Raw genomic sequence first — 18,478 nt, 5'->3', positions numbered from 1 at the left:
AGACCTTAGACTTTAGAAGCAAGTAAAAATTAAGCCAACCCCACGTCTGTGGTGATTTGTGCATTGAGATTATTCCTGAGGTATTATTCTGAGGGGTGATTTGTAAGTAGTGAACATGTAGGATCTTATTTTATTGTGTAATAAACAGTTCATACCAATAGTTTTAATTATTTAATAATTAAATAATTTAAATTTAAATAATTTAACTTAAATAATAATTAAATAATTTCTTTAGGGGAAAAATTGTGCATTTTTAAAATAAGTTATTAACCATCAAACAAAGAAAACATTTTGTTTGTAGGAAAAAAATTTGGATGACAAAGCATATCGTAATATCCAGGAACTAGAAAATTATGCTGAAAATACACAGAGTTCTCTTCTTTATCTAACACTAGAAATATTGGGTAAGTTTTTTTTTTTTTTTCTGTTTTATACTTCTCTTTCTTAAAGAAAATACTTTTTTTTAATTGAAGTATAGTCGATCTACATTATGTTAATTTCAGGTATGTAGGAAAGTGATTCAGTTACATATATACTTTTTTTTTCAGATTCTTTTTCGTTGTAGTTATAAGAGCTGAATATAGTTCCCGTGCTAAACCCTTGTTGTTTATTCTATATGATGATGAGCATCTGGCAGCCCCAGGCTCCTACTTCGCCCCTCCCACTGCTTCCCCTTTGGTAACTGCCAGTCTGTTTTCTAAGTCTGTAAGTCTGTTTCTGTTTTGTAAGTAGGTTCATTTGTATGATTTTTCAGATCCCACATATAAGTGGATCATATAGTATCTGTCTTTGTCTGATTTACCACTCAGTACGGTAATCCCTAGTCCATCCGTGTTGCTGCAAGTGGCAGCGTTTCCTTCTGCTTCTATGGCTGAGTCGTGTTCCCTTGTGTGTGTGCACCACATCTTACTCTGTTCATCTGCTGATGGACAGCTAGGCTGTTTCTATGTCTTGACTATTGTAAATAGTGTTGCTGTGAATATTGCGGTGCATATATCTTTTCAAATGAGAGTTTTCATCTTTTCTGGATATATGCCCAGGCATAAACTTGCTGGATCATATGGTAACTCTGTTATTAGTTTTTTAAGGACCCTCCATACTGTTAACATACAATTTGACAGTCTAACCAGTTTAACGTTAAAATTTTTCTTTGCACCAACTATAAAGGACTAGCTTTTCTGTTTCTTTCAAGGTAGAATGGAAATATAATAAATATATACCTTTCTTTGGAATGGAATGCAGACTAATGAAAATACCCAGATTCTCATAAAAGTACTTTAGCTGCCTCATGCTATAATTAATAATCTGGTAATTGCAGATGATTTTACTTTTTTATGCAACCCTTACTGTTTGGAAGCCCTATGACCTGACTCCTTTCTTCTTTGTCAATAATACTTTCCCATGTTTAAGACAAAGGTTGAAGAAATAAAACTCTGTAAGTTTTTATGAGATTTTTCTTAAAAAAAAACAAAACCCCAAACTATGGAGTTTAGATATTTTTGCTCCTTTGACTCTATTCTAAGTTGGTGAGGGCTTATTGTCATGAGGATTGTAATGGAATTATTTGGGGCAAGGACAATACCATCCATTTGAAGAAAACAATATGTCTTTATGTCAGCCTAAAAGAATAATACAAGTCCTTGCCCAGTTTCCCAGGCCTGTTCTGCCTGCCCATTCAGTGACATGTTTGCCAACGCAGTGAAAGGAGGGCGCAAAGAGCAGAAAGTCTGTTAGGCATATACTTAAAATGAGGTCATATGGAAATTGCACTGAGGAGAAGAAATGCAAGACTTGCAGTGTTTTCCACAAGAGCTGATTAAAATTCCAAATGTGCTCTTGGTATGCTGTCGTCTGAGGAAACCTTCTATTTAAAAGTTGACGTTCAGAAGCCTGTTACTGGTAAATGATCAGCTTGTCTTTGTGCCCAGTTTTGCTCACATAAATCCTGTTTTTCAGATATGAAACACAGGATAAACACCTTTTACATGTTAAGGTGATTTCCCTATGCTGCTTGTATTCACTTGTTACGCATTTGAAGAGAAAAGAGCGGCCTAATTGTTAGATTTCTGAAATCACAGGCATAAAGGATCTTCATGCAGACCATGCCGCCAGTCACATCGGAAAAGCACAAGGCATCGTCACTTGCTTGAGAGCCACCCCCTATCACGGGAGCAGAAGAAGGGTGTTCCTTCCCATGGATATCTGTATGCTGGTAAGGCTGTTACTTGGACTCCTAATTATTTACCTTAAGAATATGGGGAGGGACATTTCTCTTCTTGTTCTTTAGTCTGTTCTAGAGAAGGCAGTGGCAACCCACTCCAGTACTCTTGCCTGGAAAATCCCATGGGCAGAGGAGCCTGGTAGGCGGCAGTCCATGGGGTCGCAAAGAGTCGGACACGACTGAGCGACTTCACTTTCCCTTTTCACTTTCGTGCATTGGAGAAGGAAATGGCAACCCACTCCAGTGTTCTTGCCTGGAAAATCCCAGGGACGGGGGAGCCTGGTGGGCTGCCGTCTCTGGGGTTGCACAGAGTCGGACACGACTGAAGCAACTTAGCAGCAGTAACTTCTTTGAAACACATGCGTATTGCATTTTTGCTTCAGAGTTACCAAGTCAGAGTTTTATCAGTCAGGCATTTTAGGTCGTGGTGGAGCTGTGCGTAAGAAGGTCCAGAGAACCTTACTTGGTGTAGCCTCATTCCCTTCCAAGCAATTTCATAATTATTCCTAGTGTTCACCTTAGCCTGTTCTTTTATTTTAAAGGAGGAAGTAATCCTTAAGAAAAATTACTGTGTATGAGAACCTTTGTTTTCTGGATGAGGTTCATTATTGTCTGTTCTTTTAAATTTCTTATCCGTTTGTTTATTTTGTTCCAGGTACTACTGTCGTTACTTAGCATCTTGTTGCATGTTCTTCCTAGGAGAGACAGTGTGTTTGTGTGTGACACGTACATATAGCTGTATTTTAAAAACCAAAAGAGCATTTTACTGTACATATTGTTCTATCACCTGTTGTCTTGAGCTGAGTTAGTTTTAAGTGTGCTCTTTGATTCCTAACGTAATGCGCATTTTCCTACGTAGCACGGTGTTTCACAAGAGGATTTTCTACGGAAGAGTCAAGATAGAAATGTGAGAGACGTGGTGTATGACGTGGCCAGCCAGGCACACTTGCACCTAAAGCACGTAAGTAGCCTCCTTTAGCCGAATCATTTAGGAAACCGTCGTTTCTAGCTGTGGCTACTCCTAAAGCTTGGTTGTAGCGTTTTCTGTTTAACAGTGTGTATCCATTGCTCAGTGAAATCCCAGCAAATGTATCTCAGGGACTATTGTAAACTTTTTCCACTTTTTAAAAATCCCCCTTTCTCCTCCTCAGCTTCCTCAGTGAGGCTGTCCTGGGACTCGTCTGCTCACTGTTTCTCTGTCTCTCAGGGGAGAGTGTGTCTTCCTGCCTGGTCAAGGCTGATGCCTCTCCTCTTCCGCCCTTCCAGAACTTTACATCCTCAGCAGTTCCCAGCTGGTGTTTTCAGCTGGCCTCTCTGACAGCTTGCCCCGTTTATCTTCTAGTTTGTTGCTACTGTGTTTAGTGAGCAGCCCGTGGGACCCTTCTGTTTCTTACTTTTCCCTCCCAGTTAACCTTTTTTGAATACACGTTCTATGTGTATTTTTACTTCAAGGCCCTCACCACTGTGACCCTGCTCACCGGTCTGTAATTTGGCTTCCATCCTGCATGCTCTTAATAATCATCTCTAGTAAATCATTTCCTATTGCCACATTTGAAAGAGTATCTGATTTATTGCATTCTTAAACCCTCTTGGTAGCTTCAACCTGATTGCTTCCAGGATATGAGTGAATGCCATAGGAATTGCAGGGGAGTCCAAAGGGCTGTGCCTCTCCTGTGGCTCAGTCTTATTTCGTACCTGCGACATCTCCTAAGAGAGATTTGTAAGGGGGAAATTGTGTCACTGAAACCATGGTGGTCTTTGAATCTTGCAGATATACTCATTCTCAGTATACAATGTAAGAGCAAATTTGTTGCAGCAAGTATTTTTGTAACTTACCTAGTTTGCTCAGTCAAAATAGTTTCTGAAATTAAAATTTCCACTTAAGTTATTAAAGCCCAGAAAGTACAAAGACATGATTCTCATATTTAATACTTTGTGGTTGTTCAGTTGCTCAGTTGTGTCCGACTCTGCAACCCTGTGGACTGCAGCACACCAGGCTTCCCTGTCCTTCATTATCTCCTGGGGATTGCTCAGACTCATGTCCTTTGAGTCGGTGATGCCATCCAACCATCTCATCCTCTGCCATCCCCTTCTCTTGTCTTCAATCTTTCCCAGCTTCAGGGTCTTTTCCAATAGTCAGTTCTTTGCGTCAGATGGCCAAAGTATTGGAGTTTCAGCTTCAGCATCAGTTCTTCCAGTGAATATTCAGGGTTAATTTCCTTTAGGATTGACTCGTTTGATCTCCTTGCAGTCCAAGGGACTCTCAAGAGTCTTCTCCAACACCACAGTTCAAAAGCATCGATTCTCTGGCTTGGTCCAATTCTCACATCCATACTTGACTGCTGGAAAAACCACAACTTTGATTATATGGATCTTTGTTGGCAAAGTAATGTCTCTGCTTTTTAATATGCTGTCTAGGTTTAATACTTACCAAGTAATTTAATACTTACCAACTAATTCAGCCATAATAAGTCATTAAAAAATAAAGAGTGTCTGATTTAGGGAGGGTAGATATTTTACATGTATGTATGTGAATGTATATACATACATATATACATATAATGAGCTTCCCCAGTGGCTCAACAGTAAAGAATTCATCTGTGATGCAGGAGATGTGGATTCGATCCCTGGCTCAGGAATTCCCCTAGAGGAGGGCATGGCAACCCACTCTGGTATTCTTGCCTGAAAAATCCTATGGACAGAGGAGCCTGGCGGGTACAGTCCATGGAGTCGCAAAGAGTTGGACACGACTGCAGCGACGGAGCACAGCACCGAGCACACACATAACAGAGGAAGAAGCGACTAGACTTGATAACTGATTGGATCGTAGCAGGGTCAGGGAGCAGGAAGGGGAAGGTTTCATGAAGTTCAAATATAGATTGTGCTAGTGCCAGTCAGAGACTGCAGTAGAAAAGCAGTGGTGTACTGGCTGCTGATCAGTAGTCTTCTGGGCATCACTGAATTTAAGGGGATTCGAGGGCATTTAAGGAAGTGGGCCAAAATGCAGATTGCAGGATGACGACTGTAAGAGGAGGTCAGAACTGGAGATACAGCCTGGGGAGTCATTCAGGTGGAAGGCTTAGGGTTAAAGCTCCAGGTGTGGATACGCTGTTGTCCAAAGAGAGTGTATATTTAGACAAGAAGGCCAAAGGCTGAACCTTGAACCCACCTCCAGTTCTCAGGTAGGAAGGAGAACTCGGAGTCAGTGTGTTGGAAACCTAAGGGAGGAGCAGATTCCAAGAACGGGAAACTAAAGTCCTGCATTCCTCAGAGAGATTGAAGAGAAAAGAGGGGTATGCTGATCAGTAAATTGTGAATGATCTCGAAGAGAGCAGTTTTAGTATATGGAGTAAAACCGGAGTACAGTGGGTTGAGAATTGAGTCAGGGAGTAGAAGTAGTTTCTGACGATGTAAACAAAGGCCTGTAGACAGAAGTGGGCTTGGGGAGGGTGGAGGGTGGACATTACTCCGGGTGGGTCGAGGCTTTGTAGTCCAGGGCATTAGGGAGCTGGGTTGGATAGGTAAGATTAGATTCAAGATGCGGAGGCCTTTGAATTCTAAGATGAGTAGTTGAGACATGATCTATCAGGGAGTTAAGTTAAACAATGACTTTATGACATTAATTTGGCTGATTGTGTGACATGAATTAATGGTAGGGGAACACAGACGCAGGAAGCGTGGCTGGGAGGGTCTTATAGTCATCTAGGCAAGAGAGGCTGACATCCAGGCTGGGGAGGTGCTGGGACTGATGTGCAAATACAGTCGACCCTTGCACAACCACAGGGCTTAGGGTGCCAGCCTTCCACGCAGTTGAAAATCCACACATCATTTACAGGTGGCCTTCTGTATCCAGGGTTCCTCTGTGTGTGGCGGGGGGCAGTGGTGGTCAAAGTTGTGGCAGCTGGAAATGCGAAAACCAAATGACAGAAAGAGTAGAATTCTTGGGACTTGCCTGGTGGTCCAGTGACTGAAATTCCATGTTCCCAATGCAAGGGGCCCGGGTTTGATCCCTGGTCAGGGAACTAGATCCCACGTGCTGCAACTGAAAATGCTGCATGCCACAGTTAAAACCTGGCAGAGTCAAATAAAATAAATAATTTTTTTTTAAAGAAGAATAGAATTCTTAATATAGTGCCTTTTCCTGATTTCTTTAGGTTTGGCAAGTTAATCTCAACCAGCAGGAGATAACTGTTTTCTTGTTTTCAAGAAAGGCCCTAGCGATGCTGTTTGAAACTGCTGGTGTTGTTTTGTGTTCACTTTCAGAGGGAGAGGGTTAATTTCCAGAAATACTTGTCTTTCAAACCAGTTTTCTTTTGTCTTCCCTTTTTAGGCTAGGTCCTTCCACAGAAGTATTCCTGTGAAAGCATTTCCTGCTTTTCTTCAGACTGTAAGTAGATTAACAGAATAAGTTGTTTAATTATTAAAGCAGATGTGTATAGCCTTTTTTTTTTTTAATAATGGTTCCAGTGCAGTTCTTTAGTCTGTAGTATTTGTTTTTGTTTTCGTCCCTTAGGGTAGGTTTTGTTGGTTAACATTCTGCTCTTGGTGAAGGTCATGCTTGTGTTCCCCAGAGGCAGGTGAGTGGAATTATCGTTAGTGCTGACTGCAGCCAGACCACATTGGTTTGAATTTGCTTTGTCACTTACTGTGGAACAAGTTCCTTAATCATTATGTTCCTCAGTTTACTCATAGGTAAAATGGGACTCACAGGATAAACCACCTCATAGGAGTGTTAGGCTGCTTCTAGCCATATAAGTATGACCTAATGGTGTACTTATTAATTTTTTTCTCAATAGTGACCATATTGTAGCACTGGTTCCTGAAAGTGCAGTGCTGAGCTGGCTGCATCAGAATCATCTTGGAAAGCCTCTTCAAAAATACTGATTCCTGGGGTCTTCTTACTAAGACTCAGACTCTTGGGGTTGTGGGGGGTACATTCCTAAGAGGATTTGTGATGATTTTTATTTTTTTAATTACCCAGGTGATTCTGATGTATAGCCAGGTTCAGGAACCATTGTTCCTGTAAAATACATTAAAAAATGAGAACAACTTCCGGTTAGTAGCACCTAATATGGGAAACAGATTCTGAGCTAGATCATGTCATACATTATTCTTCAGTGTGGTTTACTTCATTTTGTAGACCAAGGTTCAAAGATTTGTGATGTTTGAAAATGGAAAACTCAAGCATTTTCTACAGTACCAAACATATCTTCTACCTTTCTCCCTAAAATATGTTCCAAGATGCTCTTCTGTTCCTTGACATCTTTTGTCCTAGGTCTCAGATCTGAGTGTTTGAAATCATTTTGTTTCTTTATTGAGTTTACTTATTATGAAAGTAATACATTAATATTTTAGATGTTCATATAACAAGAGGCAAAAGAAGAAATTGGAATCTTTTCTCAATTCTGTCCTTTCCAGAGATAATGTCTGTTCATCTTTTCGGACTTTTTATGTTCATATAATTATATATGTGTTTTTGGTATAAATGAGACGTCAAGCCTCTCTTTCTGTGTCAACACATTCTAAGTCACCATTTTTAATTGTTATTTATTTGATCATTTGGTGATGTACCATCACCTGTTTTGAATTACAAGCCGCAAGAAGATTAAATACTGTTTTGTTCACTTTTGTGGAAAAAAAGGTTGTTCTCAACTCTGGTTGTCCGTCAGAATCACTTGGGGGAACTTTTAAAACAAAACAATGTTGGGCTTATCTCTGAACCAACTAAATCACAGTATTTAAGAGGTGGGATCTAGGCATTGATACCACTTACAAGTTCCCCCGGAAATCATGAAGTGCAGCTAGGCCAAGAACCAGTCTTTTGGGCTGGTGGCGTGGTCCCTGGCCTGGCAGTATCTGCCTGGGGTCATGTAGAAATGCACATTTGGGGGTCTGCCGCAGACCTAATGGATCAGAGACTCCTCGGGCTGGAGCCCAGTTCTCAGTTTCCAAACTGTGCGAGGAGAAAGTGGCGGGACTGCATGACAGTCCCGGGGAGCTGCTGCTGTCCTACTCCTCATCCCAGCCGGGGCATGCATCACCCCATGTGCTGTGTGTGGGGGGCATCTGTTAATTACTTTCTTCAAAGAAAAGGTTCTGCTGTTTGAAAATGACTCGTCCGGGGTAGCATATGTTGTCCTCTATAGATGAGGTTTTCAGAAAAGTGAAGTGCTAGTGAAAGTCGCTCAGTCGTGTTCAACTCTTTGAGACCCCATGGACTATACAGTCCATGGAATTCTCCAGACTAGAATACTGGAGTGGGTAGCCTTTCCCTTCTCCAGGGGATCTTCCCAACCCAGGGATCAAACCCAGGTCTCCTGCTTTGCAGGCAGATTCTTTACCAGCTGAGCCACAAGGGAAGCCCAAGAATACTGGAGTGGGTAAGCCTATTCCTTCTCCAGCAGATCTTTCCAACCCAGGAATCGAACTAGGGTCTCCTGCGTTGCAGGCGGATTCTTTACCAGCTGAGCTACCAGAGAAGCCCATGGTTTTCAGAAGCTATATTCAGAAATTATAACATCTTTGAAAATTTCACAATGAATTTGTTACCTTGAACAATTTATTTGCCATTAGCCAGACTTTGCTTGGTGAAGGAAATGGCAGCCCACTCCAGTATTCTTGCCTGGAGAATCCCATTGACAGAGGTGCCTGGTGGGCTGCAGTCCATGGGGTCGCAAAGAGTCAAACATGACTGAGTGACTCACTCACTCAGACTTTGAACCAAATCCTGATTTGTGAATGCTTAGTTGAGCTCTAATTTTGAGGTCTGTTTCATTTGTATTTCAGTGAAATCTTCTCCTGATTATAAAAGCAATATATTCTCATAATAGAGATTTGGACAATATAAAAAGAATATTAGAAGAAAATAACTATCATACCATAAATAGCACAGTTCCTGGACCCAGAGATAAAAGCTATTTACTCTGTTCTTTTTTTTTTTTTTTAAACTTTACATAATTGTATTAGTTTTGCCAAATGTTCTTTTTTTTTTTAATGAATTTCTGTGTGTATTTAAAAATCACGCTTTAAAAAAAAATAAAAAATAAAAATCACGCTTTATATGGTAGTATCCTATTTATCAAGCATTTAACCACATCATTAAAAATATTTATTAATATTTAATGGCTGTATAATTCTTTATTATGTGCTTGCACCTTAATTTCAGTAACTTTTCCTGTAATTGGATATTATGAAACTATTAAAATGTACATAATAAAATTCTTAGAGATGAAAAGTTAATCACAATATATTGAGTGATTCAAAAAAGCAGGTTACGGTAGAGTCCAGTGGTTGAGAGTCCTCCTTCCAGTTCAGGGGACACACAGGTTTGATCCCTGGTCTAGGAAGATTAAACATGCCGCAGGGCAGCTAAGCCGGTCACCACAGCTAGAGAAGCCTGCATGCCACAATGACGATTTCACACAGCCAAAGAATGAGTTACAGAACATTATGAATAATATGAGCTTTTTTCCCCCAAAAAACAAAGAGAACATGTGAGAGCCCATAAAATACCTTCAAAGGTTTTTCTTTTATTCTTTTTTAAAGTGTTTTTTATTTGATATCTACAAATGAGTGTATCTATACGTCTGCACGTATTGTGAAGCATAACATAATGAACACCCGTGAACCCACTGCTCCATCCAGGACCTAAAATGTTGTTGTTCCATTGCGCTCACGTGTTTTCCCCATCTCATCCCCTTCTGCCTTCCTCCTCCAGGTAGCTGTCCTGGACTTGGTATTTATTATTCTAAAAATGCTTTTCCCATTTTGTATATTCCTAACCAGTATGTTGCTTAGTTTTGTTTTTGAGCTTTATAAAAATGGATCATTTTCTGTTTATTTCTTATAGGTTACACACACACACACATATAATGTTGCTAAGATTTATCCATATTATTCTATCTAAATACATTTTAATTTCACTGCAGCTTAATATTTCATCATGTGAACATTTTATTTATCTATTTGTTTCTGTCAAAGAACTTCTGGACTGTTTCCAGGTCTTTGGCAGCTGTGCGCGTTCATGCACATACCTGATGTGTGTATATAAGTTGAGAGATTCAGAAGTGGAGACTGAATTGATACGTAAACTTACTCGTTGATAGTGTATGGGAGAAACCTAGTCCTGTAGACGGGCCCCAGCCGGCTGTGGACACCCAGGTTGTGCCGCAGAACTCCAGGGGGTGCTGTGCGCGTGGGTGAGAGGGCGGTGGGGCCGCTTTGCGTCGTGCAGTGCCAAACTAGGTACCTCTCTGTGTAATAAGTTATTGCAATATGTTAAAAATTTACAGATAGTAACATTGAAATCCATGAAGAGCACTGCCCATCGGCAGTGTTTTCTAACTTGCCCCCCGCCCCACCCCAATCCCAGGGAAAACTTTGCCGAGTTTTGTGTGATGGGGGAGCATGGCGTGACCTCTGAGGGACCTGGGATTGTTCTCCCTGGTTGCAGATTTTCTTCTAACAAGAATATGGAGACTCTGAACTTTTTCACAAAATACTGTTTTAAGCAACTTGGGCTCCCGCTCATGGCACAGTGCATTTCTGTGGAGGGTTGGGCTGGGGAGGGTGTTCCTTTTCCTTAATTGAAACACCACTTTTGTATCGGAGAAGGCGATGGCACCGCACTCCAGTACTTTTGCCTTGAAAATCCCATGGACAGAGGAGCCCAGTAGGCTGCAGTCCATGGGGTCGCTCAGAGTCGGACAGGACTGAGCTACTTCATTTCACTTTTCACCTTCATGCATTGGAGAAGGAAATGGCAACCCACTCCAGTGTTCTTGCCTGGAGAATCCCAGGGACGGGGGAGCCTGGTGGGCTGCCATATATGGGGTCATACAGAGTTGGACACGACTGACAGGACTTAGCAGTAGCAATAGCAGTTTTGTATTCTACAGAATCTAGTAATAAAATAGGGCAAATCATTTCTTTTTTACATTTTGACCAGAACACTATAAATTACGATCCACATTAGCTTGATAGTCCTAGCTCTGTGATACAGTTAGCTTCATAACTTCCAGATTTCTTAGAAGATGTCTTTATTTTCTCTCTCTTAAAAATTCTCGTTTACAGTCTTAGCATGCAGAAGACCATCTCAGGAATACTAAAGTAGCCTTAATACCTGCTGGTTTTATTTTTGTTTCTTTAAAAGACTTAATCTATATGATCTGGTGACCATTATTCTCTTTTTCTAGGTTGCTCTGGAGGACTATTTAAAGAAAATTCAACAAGTGGATTTTGATCTATTCCACCCATCTTTACAGCGGAAGAATACTTTGCTCCCATTATCTTTGTATATTCAGTCATGGAGAAAAAGATACTAAAATAATGTTATGGCACTGATATTTATTAGTTTTACAGAAGTGTCCTTAGTTTAGGGTTCTTGTTTACACACAACAGGAACTACTTAAGGAAAAAATGAATTTATCGGGGGAGTGTGTAGGTCACAGAATGGATGAGAAGTTGCTGTGGGGCCAGGCGGCCAGGATTCTGCCCCGCCCGACCCTTGTCGGCAGCAGTGCAGACCTTCCGGGGAGTGGAGCCCGTCCCAGCTGCACTGAGGCTGCTGGCCGTGCTTCCGCCGCCAGAGGGCAGGGGAGTGGCAGCTCCCCTCCCTCTCTCACCGTTGCAGAGGAACCGGGAAGGGGCTGAAGTAGGACTGGGTTTGTATGCTGAGCAGCCAGACCCCAGGCATCCAGTACAGCTGGGAAATGCGTTTATCTAGGGATCACGAAGAGTGAAGTGAACATCAGTGTTTGAGGCCTTTATATCTCTAACATTTATTCTTTCCCACCCTGTGAAAATTTGTCCGTGATGATACAATAACTTCTTTAGGGTGGCTGACTGTCAAGGGCTCCAATCCTAATGTAATTTTAGGTCTGACTTGAAGGCTTTTACTTTTATGTTTACCTTTTTGCTTCACTCTCTGTCATCGAGTATTATCATCATGAACAAAACTCTTCTTAACAAAATGTGTGTTAATGTAAATTAAATTAACAAAATTTTGTTAAAAATTGATTAAGGGGATACTCCATTTTTAAAAACTAGTGGACTAGTTGAGCTTCCCAGTTAAAAAGCTCTGTGCCATGTACTTTGACCAGTGTTCTCATCTGATCTTCAAAACAATGAAACAAGAAATGTTTGGGGATTAAAAGTTTTAATTATAAAATACATACTAATTGCAAAAAGCAGAATTATTTGCATCACTCATAGTTGGCAGATCTGGATTGTGAATGAGTCTCCAGCTCCCAGCACTGGATTCCACCCTGGTTTCCTTTTCTTGTGTTTTTAGTGGTCTTGTCTCCTGCCCACTCTGCCTCCCTTGTACCGTTTCTCTGTCTCATCTCAAGTCTTTGGTTTCAGCTATGAATAAGTGCCTTGGAGAAGGCAATGGCACCTCACTCCAGTACTCTTGCCTGGAAAATCCCATGGACGGAGGAGCCTGGTAGGCTGCAGTCCATGGGGTCGAGAAGAGTCGAACATGACTGAGTGACTTCACTTTGATTTTCCACTTTCATGCACTGGAGAAGGAAATGGCAACCGACTCCAGTGTTCTTGCCTGGAGAATCCCAGGGACGGGGGAGCCTGGTGGGCTGCCGTCTATGGGGTTGCACAGAGTCGGACACGACTGAAGCAACTTAGCAGTAGCAGCAGCATGAGTAAGTGCCTACTTCAATTGTGAATTAATGATGGCTTAAAATATTACATTTTTGCAAATAAAGCTCAACACTGAGAGCTGCTCAAGAGCAGGAATACCTTGTTTTATTCTTGGGATCCCCAGTTCTTAGTATGGCTTCTGATTTAGAGCAAGTGGAGGTTAATAAATGTATAAATGAATTAAGATACAGTGCAGTTGTTTATATTATTGTCCTTATGGATTATACTGATGGTGAAAGAAGATCTTACTTAATCCTGAAGCTTTAGAGAGCTAAAAGAGGAAAACCTATGGAAATGGGACACATTTCCTCTTGGAATTCCGAAAGGTCCAGAGTTGAAAAGTTCATTAGAGACGGTCTATTACTAAGCATTGTCTTTGGGTCTCAGGTTAAACTTGGCAGCAGTTGGCCACTAAGCATCTTAGTTCCTGTCTTAAGAAGGGTTTAAACACTCAACTGGATTACTGGATTTTTTACTGGCTCAGAAGCCAATTTACTGTTAAGCAAATAATTTCAAAATACTTTCTAAGTCCTTTTAAATTTGATGCTTAGAGATTTGGATGAAGTTTCCAGTCTCCTAGAGATTGAGATAGCTTATTGATTGATGTTTACTGTACTATTAATTTCCTGGCATTAAAAATACTCCGCTAGATGGTGCCAACATTGCTTTTTATTTTTCAGATCTGTTTTTTATTAGAGCATTTAAAGGAGTCAGATACATTTTCAAACCATTTAAGACACATTTTGATATTGAATAAGTGGAGAGCAACAGATAACAAATATTAAGTGTTAATCTCAATGTAGGTAACATTGCTTATCATAAAATACATTGAATAGTTCCCCAATCAGCTAGCATTATTGTTTCTGTCCTTTAGGTTAAATCTCTTCTTTTGATGAAAGTTAAATGTCTCCTGAGAAATAAAGCAGCAGTTAACACTTAGCACGAACTTGCCCAGGTGATCTGCTCTGCGCCCCTTTGCTTTAATCTTGACAGCGAAGTAGGTCTTTATTTTCCAAAGGATAAAACTGCCTCGGTTCAAGGTCACACAGCCATTAGAACTAGAGTTGGATGCCAAACCCACATTAGTTCAGTGCCAAAGCTCACAACCCATATATTTTTTTTTTTTTTACCATTCTTGAGATTGTAAAATAAACAGCCAAGTTTAAAGCTCAAGGGCACAACTTTTTTTTCCCCCAGAAATAAGTATTACTGAGTAAATTTAGGTACAAATTGGGCTAAAAAGTATATGTATGTATATTCTTAACTACAGATCAGAGAAGTAAATAGGCAACTGAAGTAGATATTACGTGCTGGTTCTGGGTACACACAGGAGGGACACATAACCACCTTGGAGGTCAAAGGTTTCCCAGAGGAGGGGACACGTGAGGAATCTCAGGAAGTTGGGGTAGCAGGCAGGCTTTGGGAAGCGGGTACAGGTGTTGTGGGGAGGTTCCGGCTGAGGAAGCAGCAGGAACAAAGGCAGGAGGCAGAACTGATGCAGCCTCTAGCAAGAATCTTAAATTTTTTGGCTTCAGCTTACTGAAGTGAAATGAATATAATGTTCAGAGTTCTTAGGAAAGTTCATGACTAAAAAGTGACTATATCTCCTGATCTAGTGAAATGTTTTAAATTAAGATCACCGACTCAGGAGTTTATATCTTGCCTGTTTCACCAGATGCCTCCGTGTCCTTGGATTTGTTTTAGCTGGTATTAATAGGACTTTTCTGAAGACACTGGCCTGATGGATTGCCTTGTCCATAAAGATCCACAGAGGTGTAAACATGCTGACAGTTACTGAAAATCAAATGTTATACTGCTGTTTGGAGGACTAATAATAAACCACATGCATCCAGAATTGGGAAGGGTATTGGAGATGGACCGGAAGGAAGGGAGGAGGTGGGGAGTGGTTGTGAGAATACCACGAATACCTTAAACACTTCACTCTCTCCACTTCCTCCTGTAGTGAACATGTATTTTTTTGGGTATAGCTACAAAGTTCGTTCTAAAGAATTGAATGAAAGTCGCTCAGTCGTGTCTGACTCTTTGTGACCGCATGGACTATACAGTCCATGGAATTCTCCAGGCCAGAATACTGGAGTGGGTAGCCATTCCCTTCTCCAGGGGATCTTCCCAACCCAGGAATTGAACCCAGGTCTCCTGCATTGCGGGCGGCTTCTTTACCAGCTGAGCTACCAGGAGTGGTTGTGAGAATACCATGAATACCTTAAACACTTCACTCTCCACTTTCTCTTGTAGTGAACATGTATTTTGGGGGGTAGAACCTTCAAATGAGAAAAATGATTGTAAGCAAGGAATGTGATGAAATTTATCAAACAATGAACAGATGGACAGATTTTTTTTTTGCATGAAGTCTGTATATACTGATTAAAAAGAGTTTGTTCAACAACAAAAAGGAGTGATATTTGGCACATTATTAAATATGTAGCTCATTATGTAGTATAAGCTGAATAAAGAAATTTTGAAAGTTTAGATACAGCAGTATAATGCTGTGAAGTACTGCTCCGAAGGAGCCTGACTGCGTTCAAGCTCCAGTTTCACCACCCTAACAACCGTGTAACCTCAGCAAGTTATGAGAACCCTCTGGTGCCTCAGTTGTCCCACTTGTAAAATGGGTAGAATCACAGTATCGGCTTCAACATGTAAAATGCCTAAAGAGGGACAGGAGCCCACATGGAGTAAACACTAAATGATGTTAACCTTAGTATATAGAAGACAGGCACATTTTGATTTTCAGGCATGGCATTTAAAGAAGAAGAAATTTAATGCCTTTAGATCTGACAGTTTTCAGCGTGAACTATTATCTCACTCCCAGCCTGATAAATTTATGTTACGTGCTTGCTCTGTAAGACTTGAGTTTGCAAACAGTGGTTTAGGAGAATTTGTGAATGATGGATTAATAACAAGTGATTACAAGTAACTGGAGGCTGGGTCCACTAAGCGTAGCCACGAGTTCTCCCTGCAAGCGGACTGCATTTTAACTGTTGTTTACCTGTCTGTCCCTCGCTCATCCAAAGTTCTTGAGTGCAAGACCATGTTCCATTCATCTCTGTATCCCCAGAACCTATCATAGATCCTGTTGCTGCTCCATAAATCTTTATGGTCTGGATGAACGTGCCACAGTATAAGGTGGGGTGGTGGGCTCCAAGGAAATGTTAACGGATTGGGGCTTATATGTAAGGGATGAACTGGAAGTTCATGTCAGAAGGTGGTGAATGGACAGTGTATATGGCATTCAAACGTCTGGACTGTGGGGTAAAATGGAAAAGCAGGGTGTAAGGAAAGAGTAAGGCTGGAAAGATAAATTATAGACACATTAAGATGTTTGGGTTTGAAAAATGACATGAAGTTTGAAAATACTGGGCCATTGACAAATGGTCCATAATACATGTATTTTGTATATATGCTTATGAATATTATTTTCATTATTTCTGGTGTAATCATAGATTTAATAAGCATACCTTTTGAATCAGATTTGAAATAAAATATCAACCCACTCCAGTGTTCTTGCCTGGAGAATCCCAGGGACGGGGGAACCTGGTGGGCTGCCGTCTATGGGGTTGCACAGAGTCGGACACGACTGAAGCGACTTAGCAGCAGCAGTAGCAGCTACTAACAGTCTGGAGAAGGAAATGGCAACCCACTCCAGTGTTCTTGCCTGGAGAATCCCAGGGACGGGGGAACCTGGTGGGCTGCCGTCTATGGGGTCGCACAGAGTCGGACACGCCTGAAGCGACTTAGCAGCAGCAGTAGCAGCTACTAACAGTCTGGAGAAGGAAATGGCAACCCACTCCAGTGTTCTTGCCTGGAGAATCCCAGGGACGGGGGAGCCTGGTGGGCTGCTGTCTCTGGGGTCGCACAGAGTCGGACACGACTGAAGCAACTTAGCAGCAGTAGCAGCAGCATCTTTATTCTTACTGGATAAGTCTATGGATTGACTTTATTACCCAGTATAGATACTGTTTTCCTTTGAGTCACCCTTCTCTCATTAAACAGTCCTGCCTTGGTGTTCTGTGTCTTTTCCCTTTTATTTTTAATCACGATTAATCTTCACAGCTGCTTAGTTATATAATAATATCCTGTGTTTAAACACAGGCCTACAGATTGAATTTCTCAGAGAGCAAGTTCAAGATCTTTTTAAAACCACAAGATCTCTTTTATGGGTGCTACAAAGATTCTTTAGGAGCGCAGCATTAATGATTTGAGAAGCTATTTCATCTATTTTACATTTGTTGCTTGTTTCAGTGATTTTTATCCTGTGTTAATCTTGTAAGTGGGCTAATAAGCTGAGAAAGTTTTCATTTAACATACAGACACCTGCTCTATTCCTTTCTTGAAAGCTGTTCAATGTAGTTGTTAAATCTGCTTGAATCTCAGTTTGGAGGAGTGTATAATACTCTCTTTACTGAACGATCATTTTCTAAATTAATGTATTTATTTTCTTCTTATGCAAGTAACCTACATGTGTTCATTACAGAAATCTTGGGGGGTGGAAATAATGCAAAAGCATAAAGGAAAAACATTTTTAAAATCAACTCGAGGGCTCCCCTGCTGTCTCAGTGGTAGAGTCCACCTGCTGATGCAGGAGACAAGGGTTCGATCCCTGATCTGGGCAGATCCCACGTGCTGCAGAGGAACTAAACTGGTATACCACGAGTATTGAGCCTGTGCTCTGGACACCAGGAGCTGCAACTGCTGAGCCCATATGCCACAACTGCTGAAGCCTGTGCACCCTAGACCCAGTGCTTTGCAACAAGAAAAGCTGCCACAGTGAGCAGCCCACACACTGCAACTGGAGAAAGCCCAAGTGGCAGTGAAGATCCAGCACAGCCAAAAACAAATCATAAAATCAATTCTGATTGTACCAGGTAAGAGAGAACTACCATTAACACAGTGTTTATGTCTTTCCAATTTTTCCTTGGTATATATATGATATACAAAATTGGTGTGTTGTGTATAGTATAGTCTGCATTTTAGCGGAGTAACACAATTTGAAATAGCAATATTCTTTTTATTCATTAGAACACCATTTTAATTCAGTGGTAAAATATTCTCTCTCTTATTTTGCAATTGTAATCCAAATGTATCTAAGGCCTCTGAAGTTAAACTTTCCTTTAATATAGTTTAAGCCACCATCCCATGTAATGTTCATGTCTCTTATGTCTCCTGCATTGGTAGGAGGATTCTTTACACTGAGCCACCTGGGAAGCCTCACATTTAGGTCCATGTGGAACGAATTTGAAGCAGGATGTGAGGAACATATCCAAGTGAACTGATAGCATCAGCCGTCTTGAGCATATACTCAATTTCTATCTGTATTTGAATCTGAAGTGTTATTTTAAATGTTAGAGGAGGTCACTTTTTGAAGATGTTCTCATAACTCCTTTTTATTAAAAATAAAAGGCTTGAGGAGTGAGTGGTTACATTCGGCTTGGTCATTTTTCACGAATCTTTTTTTTTTTAATTACTGTTTGTCCAAAAAGACATATTTTGGAGTATCAGTCAAATTTTAGTCTACCCATCAGCTTTCTCTTTGAACCATCTTGGTTTCCTTTTTCTCCCTTTGCTTTTCCCCTCAAATAG

General features: G+C 40.9%; 1 protein-coding gene and 1 non-coding gene across 4 annotated transcripts in view; both read left to right on the top strand.

Moving 5' to 3' along the window:
* NDUFAF6 (NADH:ubiquinone oxidoreductase complex assembly factor 6) overlaps window positions 1-13,816 on the top strand; it is a 37,119-nt gene extending 23,303 nt beyond the window's left edge. For all 3 annotated transcript variants that reach the window (XM_027561506.1, XM_027561507.1, XM_027561508.1), the window contains 5 exons: window positions 302-404; window positions 2,079-2,212; window positions 3,081-3,182; window positions 6,552-6,608; window positions 11,416-13,816. In XM_027561506.1, the coding sequence (XP_027417307.1) occupies window positions 302-404; window positions 2,079-2,212; window positions 3,081-3,182; window positions 6,552-6,608; window positions 11,416-11,544 (525 nt within the window). In that variant the 3' untranslated portion in view covers window positions 11,545-13,816. The remainder of the gene's footprint in view (window positions 1-301; window positions 405-2,078; window positions 2,213-3,080; window positions 3,183-6,551; window positions 6,609-11,415) is intronic.
* LOC113904555 lies at window positions 3,793-3,927 on the top strand. Its single transcript, XR_003514570.1, has one exon. It is a non-coding gene; the product is annotated as a small nucleolar RNA SNORA14 (small nucleolar RNA).
* Window positions 13,817-18,478: the final 4,662 nt, after the last annotated feature.

The sequence above is a fragment of the Bos indicus x Bos taurus genome, chromosome 14, assembly GCF_003369695.1.
Source record: "Bos indicus x Bos taurus breed Angus x Brahman F1 hybrid chromosome 14, Bos_hybrid_MaternalHap_v2.0, whole genome shotgun sequence".
Classification (NCBI taxonomy): domain Eukaryota; kingdom Metazoa; phylum Chordata; class Mammalia; order Artiodactyla; family Bovidae; genus Bos; species Bos indicus x Bos taurus.
The sequence above is the reverse complement of the archived record's forward strand: the minus strand, read 5'-3'. Positions and strand labels throughout refer to the sequence as shown.